The sequence below is a fragment of the Dreissena polymorpha genome, chromosome 11 (genome assembly GCF_020536995.1).
Source record: "Dreissena polymorpha isolate Duluth1 chromosome 11, UMN_Dpol_1.0, whole genome shotgun sequence".
In the NCBI taxonomy this organism is placed as follows: domain Eukaryota; kingdom Metazoa; phylum Mollusca; class Bivalvia; order Myida; family Dreissenidae; genus Dreissena; species Dreissena polymorpha.
Window position 1 is genome coordinate 11,629,916 of NC_068365.1, and position 12,876 is coordinate 11,642,791.

The following is a 12,876-nucleotide window of genomic DNA, read 5'->3' on the forward strand; positions in this document are numbered from 1 at the left end:
GTACAGACAACACAGTATCATAACAGCTACCCATGAGCACTATGTTTGCAAGTTGCCGTTATAGTTTTTTTTAAGTAAAAAAGCAACAACAAATTAGTAACAAGCACTGGTACAATTTCCATCAGCTTTCCGAAATTGTCATTTTATTTCACTGTTTGTGTTACACATTCGTTTGCCCTCAAGTAATCACATATAAATTCAGCTTTGTTTTATCAATCATATAACTTCTTTAACCACGCCTACATTAGTACAATACAGGACGAGCCTCCATACTTAATTGCACATCCGTTCCAGGTACATCGATGTCAGGTCCTATGTATTTGAATGCTGGCTTCCGCCCCCTTATCTCCGTCACATGCACCTTCTTGATCAGGTTGAGGCTCGTCAGGATGTTTGCTATGTCGTATAGCCTACGGATCTTTGCTGAAACACAACATACACACTTGCTTAGAAAGTGTTTTGTTGGAATTTTGGCGGGGTTTAGTGCTATTTTAGTGATGAAACAAGGAACCGTCGGAGACAGGTGATGCTCCCAAAGGTTTTTTTGTCACAATATTGCACTATATATTCAGATAAAAGGAAACGTCTTGAGGGCACAGTAGTTGGGGGGACAAGAATTTTGTTATAGAAAATTTCAAAGGGCCATAACTCTGTGAAAAATTATTCGACCAGAACCCGCTGATAAAATGCACATCTCTTGGTAGTGAAGCTTCAAATAAAGTTTTATTGAATTCCGGTCATTAGTTGCTGAGAACTATCTCGGACAAAACAAAACGGACGGACAGACAGACACACACGGACAGACGAAGCGGCGACTATATGATCCCCCCAAAAAACATTTTGGAGGAGCATAAATATGCACTGGTACATTTTGAACCAGATTTTCAGTTTGATATAGCAGTCTTCGAAATTAGCACACGCCCGATCGCCCGTGGCGAGTAAAATTACTGCCGGGCACATACAAAAATTCACGTTTGTGGCCCGCCGGGCATGTAAATTATTGAAGCCAATTGACAGTTTATAAAAAAAAACCGTAAGCGGTTCTTGATATTTGCAGATCTTTTTTTCAATTTTGCGAACAAACACCTTGCCGTAAGTTGTAAAACAATGAAATTCGATTGGTTTAACACCAGGCACCTGCTTGCACACGTCATCGTTATTGTTTTTGACCGATGCAGTTCGGTCACATTCGGTTCTTATGGACGGTTTCTCTAGACATTAATCGAGAAGATGCTTTTTGAATCGATCATTTCAATCAAGTAATACGCTTTCGTTTTTGTCAATGTAAACAAATGTCATTGTCGACATAGAGGCTATGCAGTATCTTAGGTATGTTGATGGGGCTAAGCCCGATAAAGCACTTCCAAAATAGAAAATTGACAATGATTTAGAGAAAAAGGAAGTCAAGAAATGGTACGAGGACACCAGAGAACGCTCTTTTCAAGAGCACTGGTGTAACGATCGACCGTCTTAATTCTAGTGACTGATTAGATGTAATTGTATTCACTACTATTGAAACAAATGTTCTGCTTTACTATGTGTAGCATGTAAGTGTTAAAATGTTGTGATTTGTTATAATTTTGGTTAAAAAAGTTTGGGCATGTAAAAAATATGTTGGGCATGTACAAATTCTTAAGTAACTGGCCCGACTTACATGTAACTTTTCAAAGCTAATTTCGAAGACTGATATAGGTGGGACTAGAATGGATTCTTGGTCTCATGTTATAAATACAATAATTCTGGCATGCTTGGTTGAACTGCTAATTTTGATGACAGTATTTCAGTCATGTCAAAGCAGTTAGTTTATAATAGAGGCAATTAGCGGGAAATAAAGGTATAACCATTGTAAGTTTTAGCAAAACAGAGCCTGCATAGCAAAGTTCAAATCAAACTTAAAGAACAAAAGTAGTTGAGAATAAATCCTATTATATCAAGAAATCCATGAAACAGGACTGTCCCATCAAAATTTGGGCATAATGCCAATAAATTACATGAAACTTTAAGGATAAAATGTACCATAAATTGATTCAAATTAAATATGCATGTTTATTAAATACTGCAAAGCTTTTATGTCAATTAATCAAAACAAGATTAAATTTGTGTACATACTTTTAAATTTTGCATTTTCTGTTCTGTCAATATTTGCATCACCAATCAAAAGCTTGGCTGATAAATCCAGGTTTACAGTCTTTGGCTGAAATGCAAATCAATCATGAAATATGGTTCATGCAGTAACCATTCAGCTTAATCCAGAGATAACTAATTAACTTACTTCAAATCAGTTTTATCTTATTTAAGCCCATTACTTTTAGCCTCATTGCATGGAAAGCCAATGGCTAATTGAAACATTCTTATTTCCTAGAGTCCCTTTTCTGGGTAGAACAAGTACTTTATGTCTTTGGAAAAGACCTAAAATTCCCACACTGGAGATCAACCCCTTGAACTCCCAGATGCTATGCCAATACCATATCCACTTAGCAAAAGCTACCTAAAAACAAGAGATGTGTTTGTCAGAAGCACAATGCCCGCTTTTGCGTCGCTTTGAAGCCATATATTTGGCCCTGAAGGATGACCTTGACCTTTCACCACTCAAAATGTGCAGCTCCACGAGATACACATGCATGCCAAATATCAAGCTGCTATCTTCAATATTGCAAAAGTTATGACCAATGTTAAAGTTTAGTGACAGACAGGCCAAAAACAATATAGCCCCGATCTTTCAATCGGGCGGCATAATAAGTTCAAATTAGAGACCTAGGTTGAACAGACAATTTATATCAGAAACTTTAATACTTCATTGCCATTTTGTTGCTTTTTATTATTTTTTTTAACTGAAATGAAACTACTTCATCTGTTAATCCTATGCAAAAAATTCAAAGTAGTCTCCGCAAACCATTCATTTGCTGCAAGGTCAGCAAAACTCTATAACACTTCCAAATGCCAATTTACTAGCCAGCAAATAAGTTATTTACCTGATTGCTTCAAACAGCCTTGAGGGCCAGTATTCTAAACATTATTCCTGGACCTTTTCCAGTTTACCTGGCTTTGTTCCCCAGCTGACAGACTGTCATAGAGACTGATGTTTAATACTACAATTGTCAAGCAATTGATTTGGCTACTATAACATTTGAATATATAATTAACGTTTTCATACCTTAGAAACTAAGAACAGCATCAGGAACTTCTGACTCATGATTCCAAGAGACTTGTCTTTACGCAAAGCTGCTGAAAAGAAGGCAAAGCATTAGTCAGTGCTTTCCTTTGACTCGCTCCCGGGTTTTGACGCTTGAAAATTACAGAAGACCCTAGTTTGACTCGTGAGAAAATTACGTCATGCGTCACATTTGACCCAGGGGAATCAACTGACTTGCGTCAACGAGATCAAAAGTTATTAAGACTGAGCGATAATTGGCTTGGGGCGGAGTATATCTTTTGGTAGACGCTAACCGTTATCGCCAGTTTCCAATCATTGAAGCACAAGTCCGCCCAGTAGGCGGAGTTTGGCCCATTGAGAAATCTAGTAATGACCAAATAAAACCCTGCTGGTTCAATGACGCGTGTATCAACGTTCATTATTTATCCGAGCGTTTGTTATCAGCTGTTCGCAGAAAAATCATGTATTTAACCACGGACTCTAGATGATAATTATACGCTCCGTGATAAAACCCACCAAAACTGAATGGACTCACCGGCCTCAGTTTTAATAATATCCAATATATAATAATAACATCCATATCTACAATAGACTGTAAAGCATATTTTATGAAATATTTCCACAATATGTCAGAATGTATTTCCAAAGCTGAATACACCCAACCCTGTTTTACATGTTTGCTCCGTTTAAAGACGCACAAAAGTTATGCTGGCATAATAATGTACATGCTACAACATCACATTACACGCTTTGCATCAGAGTTGCTAAAAATAACCATAGAACTGGTATAACTGACCTTGTGGCAAAGTGATTAATTTGACTGCTGCATGTGCTAATTGATTTCTACATAGGCGTAATAATTGACCATTTGAGACGGCACAAAAAACGGCGTGTTTGTCGCGTGTCTTCGGTGAAGATGGCAAATGAAACAAGGGCTGTTTGTAAAACATGCATGCCCCCCTATATGGGCTATAAGTTGTAGTAGCAGCCATTGTGTGAATACGTTTTTTGTCACTGAATACGTTTTTGTCAATGTGGGTGGTGGTGGTGTTGGTGGTGGTGGTGGAAGCAGAAGAAATAGTAGTAGTAGTAGTAGTAGTAGTAGTAGTAGTAGTAGTAGTAGTAGTAGTAGTAGTAGTAGAAGTAGTAGTAGTAGTAGTAGTAGTAGTAGAAGTAGTAGTAGTAGTAGTAGTAGTAGTAGTAGTAGTAGTAGTAGTAGTAGTAGTAGTAGTAGTAGTAAAATGCAAATGCAAATGCATGTGTTTATAGTCTGATTACTATATACATATTCAATCGACTTTGACATTTGCCCCCCGATCACTGGGATATCAGTCGTCCGTTTACATTCGGCGCAGTTTGCAGCCACGGAACATTGACTTTTATCCCTCACAGGTACCCATTTATACACCTGGGTAGAGAGGAGCATATGTGGGATAAATTTCTTGCTCAAGGAAATTCCAGTGGTCAGGGCGGGATTCGTAGAAGTAGTAGTAGTTGTAGTAGTAGTAGTAGAAGTAGTAGTAGTAGTAGTAGTAGTAGTAGTAGTAATAGAGTAGTAGTAGTAGTAGGTGGTGGTGGTGGTAGAAAAAAAATAGTAGTAGTAGTAGTAGTAGTAGTAGTAGTAGTAGTAGTAGTAGTAGAAGTAGTAGTAGTAGAAGTAGTAGTAATAGTAGTAGTAGTAGTAGAAGTAGTAGTAGTAGTAGTAGTAGAGCAGTAGTAGATGTAGTAGATATACAAAATCTACAAAAAAATCTCATATTCTGATAATATTTTTACTGATCCACTGTATTTTACTAAAAGGATGATGTTTCATTGGACTGATAATTATAGATGTAGGATTACAGACCAGTTGCTTCAGTAATATTGTTCAGAGTGTGCCCTGTTTGCCGCGTATGCATTCTAAAATTATAATTCAAAAAACCATTTTACTATTTCGAGTCACCGTGACCTTGACCTTTGACCTAGTGACCTCAAAATCAATAGGGGTCATCTGCTAGTAATGATCAATGTACCTATGAAGTTTCATGATCCTAGGCACAAGCGTTCTTGAGTTATCGTCTGACAACCACCTGGTGGACGGACCGACCGACCGACATTAGCAAAGCAATATACCCCCTCTTCTTCGAAGGGGGGCATAATAATTAAATCCGGATTTGAGCCGTCCATGGTCGATTTTGAGATGAATGTAAATCCGATGAGTTAGTTTAAGGCGGGGGAGGGCGTATTTATTTCTGATTTTTGACGGTAAGCGGCTGACACCGCACTGACATGAGCAGTAGGCCTAACTGGAGAAACATCTTCGCTTCTTTCCGAAAACCGTACCATAATATTCTACGAACGTTGCCAATGTCAGCTATCTATAAATTATCTATTAGCAAAGTAAAGCACTGCAAATTCTGTAATATATTTTAAAACAATATTTCAATCGAATTATTATATTTATTGCGTATTTGCTAGGTTACTTATTACTGGCTTTCATTTTCTCCAGTCAAACAAAATGCATATTTTATTTAATTTGCAAAAGACGAATCTCGACATGTTTTCGGACAGTCGTTTTCGGACACGGTATAATGCGTCGATTTTAATTTATTTTCAACGATCTTTATAATATTTTAATAGAATGATGAATACACATGCAGTGTTACGGATGGTCTGATTGATAACATTTAGCATTGTACTCACAAGAAATTGCACATAGAAAGAAAATAACAAGAGATGTGTTTGTCAGAAACACAATGCCCCCTAGTGCGCTGCTTTTTTTGTTGTTTACCTTTGACCTTGAAGGATGACCTTGACCTTTCACCACTTAAAATTTGCAGCTTCATGAGATACACATGCATGCCAAATATCAAGTTGCTATCTTCAGTATTGCAAAACTTTAACCTAGGATAAAGTTTTGGGACAGAATGACAGACAGACAGAAAGACAGACAGACAGGCCAAAAACAATATACCCCTGATCATTCGATCAGGGGGCATAAAAACAAAAATATAAGCTAGGGCTTGAGGGGCTCTGCCCTCTATTTTCTTTATCTTATTGTCTCAGACTCTCTGCTTAATTTTCAGGGTATCGAATTTGGGACAACTGACACCCCTGATATATATTATGTCAGTACCAGTGCATGTGTTTTTTTCGTATTGATTTCACTATGCTCACAATGTTGGTCACAATGTTGTTTACATTGTGTCTTTTATTGACTGGAACATAAGAAAAAAATGTTTAGATATTTGTTAATTTGTTGCTTTTTATATATTATATCTCAGTAATTAGCTTAAAGTACAAATACCATTTACTCTCCTGCATTATTATTATGACTCGCACAAATTTAATTTTGACTCTTGAAAATATGGTCCCAAGAGTCATTGACTCTTGAGATTTGAGGTCTAAGGAAAGCCCTGATAAGCCCCAAGTATGTGGCAAAAAAAGAAGACTAATTCAGATTACTAGATTAAGGTACACTGGTACAGTGGTAGATACCGTCACAACCCCTTAGGCCTTTCACTCGTTAATATTAAGATTGTCTTGAGCAAATGCTCAGTTGTACATTAAGAGGGCTTGTAATATGATTAAAACGTGTTATTGAGCAGAAACCATTCATCCATATTAAGTAACAGTGACCTAGACATTATCTGCTATCATATATCTAGTTTTGATTGAGCTAATCTGTGTATGTAATTGCATTACAATAGCTCTTCCTAATATACAGTGCACGTGTAAAGTGGCTCTAATTTTGACAAATTTCTATAAAGAACTTCCAAACTTGACCCATGGGGTCAGTGTAACACAGGGAATACATCTTATTCGAATTTGAATGAAATCCTTTTAAGTAATTCCTGAGAAACTAGTTTATTGAAACGAGAGCACCGCATAACAGGTGCCACGCTCAGCTACGGGTGCAGTGTTTAACAAGAGCACCGCCTTGCGGGTGCAGACCGCTCATCTATTTTTTTAAAGGTTAAGGGACCTATCCCAATACTTCAATCACAAAGGAGGGAGGGGGGGGGGGGGGGGGGGGTATAGTGCGAGGGTGTAGTCATTTATTATATGATCTTTAAAAATAAAATGAAAAAAATAAATATTTTTTTTTGGGGGGGGGGGTGGGGGGGGGGGGGTGGGCATGTGGGGGATGGTTTGGGTGGAGTCTATTGTGGTATGTCAGGTAAGAGTTGTTATGTCGAAATATCAATCAAATCTAATCATAAATAAGGTAGTTATGGCAATTTTAGCAAAATTTATTAATTTGACCTTGATAGTCAAGGTCCTTCAAAGGTCAAGGTAAAATTCAACTTGCCAGGTACAGTACCCTCATGAAAGCATGAAAGTAAATGAAGTTTGAAAGCAATAGCCTTGATACTTTAGAAGTAAAGTGGATCTAAACACAAAATTTAACCATATATTCAAAGTTACTAAGTCAAAAAGGGCCATAATTCCATAAAAATGACAACCACAGTTATGCAACTCGTCCTGTACTGTCCCCTTGTGATAGTTTGAGAGTGTTCCAAGTATGAAAGCAATATCTATGATACTTTAGGAGTAACGGGGACCAAAACACAAAACTTAATCAAATTTTCAATTTCTAAGTATAAAGGGCCCATAAATCTGTCAAAATGCCAGTCAGATTTACATAACTTTGCCTGCACAGTCCCCTTAAGATAGTTAGTAAGTGTTGCAATATGTAATCAATAGCTTTGATACTTAAGGAATAAAGTGGACCTAAACACAAAACTTAACCAAATTTTCAATTTTCTAAGTATAACAAGAGCTGTCAGAGGACAGCGCGCTCGACTATTCGAGTGCTTGACATTATAACGTAAGCCATCATGGGACTATTTGTTCATATTAAATAATTTATTTTAATTTTTGTGGGGGGGGGGGGGGGGGTTGAGAGGGGGTATAATGTGGGGTGTGGTAATTTATTAGATGATGTTTAAAAAAATTGCAGAAGTGACATTACATGAGCAATTTTGACCCATATATTTGACCTTGAAGGATGACCTTGACCTTTCACCACTCAAAATGTGCAGCTCCATGAGATACACATGCATGCCAAATATCAAGTTGCTATCTTCAATATTGCAAAAGTACTCATAAAATGAGCGATTTTGGCCACATATATTTGACCTCTGACCTTGAAGGATGACCTTGACCTTTCACCACTCAAAATGTGCAGCTCCATGAGATACACATGCATGCCAAATATCAAGTTGCTATCTTGAATATTGCAAAAGTTATTGCAAATGTTAAAGTTGGCGCAAACCAACAGACCAACAGACAGGGCAAAAAACATTGTCCCCCACTACTATAGTGGGGGACATAAAAATGCCCCGCCCCCTGGCAGCCATGTTTTTCAACCAACTGGCATCAGTTTTGAACTCGTCCAAGATATTATCGGTATGAATCTTCTGGCCAAGTTTCATGAAGATCGGACAGTTAATGTGGCCTCTAGAGTGTTAACAAGATTTTACTATAGCCATACAAGGAAAATTGCCTCGCCCCTTTGAAGCCATGTTTTTCAAGCAAACATAATTATTTTCAAACTAATCAAAGATATCTAGAGACCAATCTTCCGACCAAATTTCACGAAGACTGGACAATAAATGTGGCCTCTAGAGTTTTAACAAGGTTTTACTATAGCCATATAAGGAAAAATGCCCCGCCCCCTGGTGGCCATGTTTTTACAGCAACCAAAACCATTATCGAACTCATCCAAGATATCATTGGGACAAATTTTCTGACCAAGTTTCACGATGATCGGACAATAAATGTGACCTCTAGAGTGTTAACAAGGTTTTACTATAGCCATATAAGGAAAAATGCCCGGCCCCTGTGGTGGCCATGTTTTTCAACCAACCGGCATCATTTTTTAACTCGTCCAAGTTTTTATTGAGATGAATCTTCTGACCAAGTTTCATGAAGATTGGACAATAAATGTATTCTCTAAGGTGTTAACAAGATTTTACTATTGCCTTATAAAGCCATATAAGGAAAAATGTCCCGCCCCTTGGCAGCCATGTTTTTCAAGCAAAGGTTACCATTTCTGAACTAATCCAAGATATCATTGGGACAAATCTTCTTAGCAAGTTTCATGAATATTGGACAATAAATGTGGCCTCTAGAGAGTTAACAAGACAAATGTTGACGCCGCACAACGCACCACGGAGAAAAAGCGATCACTAAAGCTCACCATGAGCACGTTGTGCTCAGGTGCGCTAAAAATGCTTGATACAGTGGTCTGCTCTTGTTAATAGGTTGGGGTCATGTTGGTAAACAAGTATGCAAAATATAAAAGCAATATGTCAAATGATATAGGAAATATTTGGGGTAGTACGCAAACTTTAACATAGATTTATCAATAATATGCATATTCTAAGTATAAAATAGGCAATAATTATGACACAATGCTTGATAGAGTTGTCTGCTCTTGTTTATAGGTTGGGGTGATGATGATAAACAAGTATGCAAAATATGAAAGCAATATGTCAAGGGACAATGAAAATAAATGGGGTAGTACGAAAACTTTAACATTTGCTGAATATTCTAAGTGGAAAAGGGGGGGGGATTCTGGGTAGGGGCATGGGGTATTGTTTGGGTGGAATCCATTGTGGTATTCAGGTAAGTGTTGTTTTGTCAAAGTAATAATAACATGTGATCAAAAATAATGAAGTTATGACAATTTAAGCAAAATGTTCAGTTATCTAAGTGTAAAAGGGGCCATAATTATGTAAAAATGCTTGATACAGTGGTCTGCTCTTGTTTGTAGGTTGGAGTCATGTTGGTAAACAAGTATGCAAAATATAAAAGCAATATGTCAAAGGATATAGGAAATATTTGGGGTAGTACGCAAACTTTAACATAGATTTATCAATAATATGCATATGTCTGCTCTTGTTTATAGGTTGGGGTGATGTTGGTAAACAAGTATGCAAAATATGAAAGCAATATGTCAAGGGACAATGAAAATAAATGGGGTAGCACGAAAACTTTAACATTTGCTGCATATTCTAAGTGGAAAAGGGGCCATAATTATGACAAAATGCTTGATAGAGTTGTCTGCTCTTGTTGAAATGTTGGGGTCATGTTGTTGAACAAATATGCAAAATATGAAAGCAATATGTCAAGGGATAATGAAAATAATTGGGGTAGTACGAAAACTTTAACATTTGCACGCTAACGGCACGGCACGGAACGCCGACGTATGTAGGATAGCTCCACTATATATATTTCATTTATAATAGTCGAGCTAAAAAGGACACATAATTCTGTCAAACGCCAGTCAGAATTACATAACTTTGCCTGCACAGTCCCCATATGATAGTTAAGAAAGTGTTGCAAGTATGAAAGCAATAGCTTTGATACTTCAGAATAAAATGGACCTAAACACAAAACTTAACCAAATTTTCAATTTTCAAAGTATAAAAAGGGCACATAATTCAGTCAAAATGCACGCCAGAGTTATCTTACTTTGCCTGCCCAGTCCCTTCATGATAGTAGTATGTGTACCAAGTTTGAATGCAATAGCATTGATACTTTTTGAGAAAAGTGGACCTAAACACAAAACTTAACCGGACGCTGATGCCAAGGTGATGACAATAGCTCATAATTTTTTTTCAAAAAATTGATGAGCTAATAAATGAAAGCTTGTCAGATTTTTTTAATTTTTTTTAAATGTCACAGTGACCTTGACCTTTGACCTAGTGACCCAAAAATGGGTGTGGCGTGTAGAGCTCATCAAGGTGCATCCACATATGAAGTTTCAAAGTTGTAGGTGGAAGCAATTTGATTTTAGAGCCAATGTTCAAAACCTTAACAAAATGTTAAGGTTTTAGCACGACAAGGAAGACACGATGAGCTGGTTATGACAATACCTCGGGGTTTTTCCGAAAACGCCAAGCTAAAAATTATACATCATTTCTGTACACTAGCTTGCCTTTTTCATCTAAAAGTTTAGTTAAAAACTAAAAAACTGATACAAACTTTAAACCAAATAACTCAAATCACACAATTTTCAAAGTGAGGTTCAATTTAAAATTACTTAAATGCATACTTATTATAAAGTTATAAAACTTACCCTGATTAAACAAGGAACTTTCTCCAAATATTGAGAAGTCAGCATCCACTCCATTTGCCTTCAATCTCGGATCAGATCGCCCGAACTGTTCCTCTAACTCACGGTTGAACTCAAAATCTTTTAGTTTCTGAATCTGCTCACCAAACCTTTCACTGTCACCTAATGCCTATGAAACAAAAGACAAATGCTATCATTTGCCTCAAAGAAAACACAATCTCCAAAAAACATTATTGCCACATCTGATCTCAATAGTGAAAAGGATCCTCACATTAAGTTCACAATTTAATTTCACAAAAATTCTTTCAATATAGTTGTGAATCTTTATATTGGCAACAAGCATTTAATATGATCTTTCAAGAACCGAGAAAGTTCTTTTCAAGAACCATGCATAAACAAAGATATAATGATGACAATTTTTCCAGGGAAGGCAAACCTGGCTGCAGAAAACCTCCAGTCATGGGAAACCTTCACACTGCAGGCAAACATAACATTGTTTACCTTCAATTTTGCGAGAGTGGTTCCAAGGTTCCTCTTGCCATGCCAGGCATATCGGTTCTTGGCCACTCTGCTCACAATCTCTACACTCTCCAAAACATTGACAATGTCATAGATCCTTCGTCTCTCCACCTCTGAAACAACAGCATGATAGCCAAATAAACAAAACGACCAAGATTAAAACAGTGGGTAAGGTGTCTTACTGTCTAGCTTTCCCTAAAAAAAGAATGAATGCTTTATGATTGCACCGAGTGTACTTACGAAGTTCAGAGGCAACTTCATCGAGGCAAATCTCAATTTTCTCTCCTTTCTCTGGATATTCCGGATACATGGTTAAAAACCTGAAAGTATACGAATGTATAAAATGTTAACATTTGAAATACTAAAATAAATTAATAAACATTTAATCAATGGTTTTTACGGTTTCAAAATATTTAACAATGAATACTTCACATTTATTATTTCCGTACACAGCTCTAGAGTTACAGTGTTTTTTTTAATATAAAGCTAGTTGTACTGGAAAACAGAAACATTCCCAATGTGATATTCTCAATATTTTACTGAATTTGAAGGCTTCAAGTGATTTTTTGTACTTTGTACTGGTAAACACAGCATGTTTTTGTCCATTGGGAAAAGTACTAGTACCCTAGTACATTGGGGAAAAGTAGCCAAGAAAATCCTCAATCGTTAAGATTGGGAACTTGGGGTCCAAAAATGAGTAATTTTTGGTCTTACTAAATTACTAGGTACTAAATTGTGCACACCAATTTAAATAAATTTATAATGGTTTACAGGCATTCCAAAATGACCAGTTTGTAGTTAGGTTAATATAAAGAATCTCAAACGTATAGAGAACAAACACATCAATAACTGTGCTGGGCTAGGTATGAAACAGATTGGTAATAATCAACTGCAGCAGCACAAATTGGAATTTCATCCTTCAGGAAACATTTAGAATCCATGATTTTATTTTTGGACTGATACTCAATAGGGTAACCTGTTAACTTCAATAAATTGAAAAGATCTTTTTGCCTTTTTGGTTAATTATGTTGATAACAACCAAAGCTCAAAATGAGCCACACATTAAACCTGTCAACACATGCTGGACCAAAAACAAAATAACTGAACCAATACAATTTATTGCACTTTCTAAGTCTAC

General features: G+C 36.8%; 1 protein-coding gene and 1 long non-coding RNA gene across 4 annotated transcripts in view; both read right to left on the minus strand.

Annotated features, from left to right (window-relative positions):
* The window catches only part of LOC127849527 (uncharacterized), a 109,572-nt gene that overhangs the window by 16,824 nt on the left and 79,872 nt on the right, over positions 1 to 12,876 (minus strand). The window lies entirely within an intron of this gene.
* Positions 1 to 12,876, minus strand: part of LOC127849526 (transcription factor E2F8-like) — a 31,914-nt gene that overhangs the window by 16,824 nt on the left and 2,214 nt on the right. For 2 of the 3 annotated variants that reach the window (XM_052382154.1, XM_052382151.1), the window contains exons 3-8: positions 11,979 to 12,058; positions 11,721 to 11,851; positions 11,223 to 11,388; positions 3,155 to 3,225; positions 2,110 to 2,194; positions 274 to 423 (exon numbers count right to left, since the gene is read on the minus strand). In XM_052382154.1, the coding sequence (XP_052238114.1) occupies positions 274 to 423; positions 2,110 to 2,194; positions 3,155 to 3,225; positions 11,223 to 11,388; positions 11,721 to 11,851; positions 11,979 to 12,058 (683 nt within the window). The remainder of the gene's footprint in view (positions 1 to 273; positions 424 to 2,109; positions 2,195 to 3,154; positions 3,226 to 11,222; positions 11,389 to 11,720; positions 11,852 to 11,978; positions 12,059 to 12,876) is intronic. The other variant, XM_052382152.1, reaches the window with a different exon arrangement.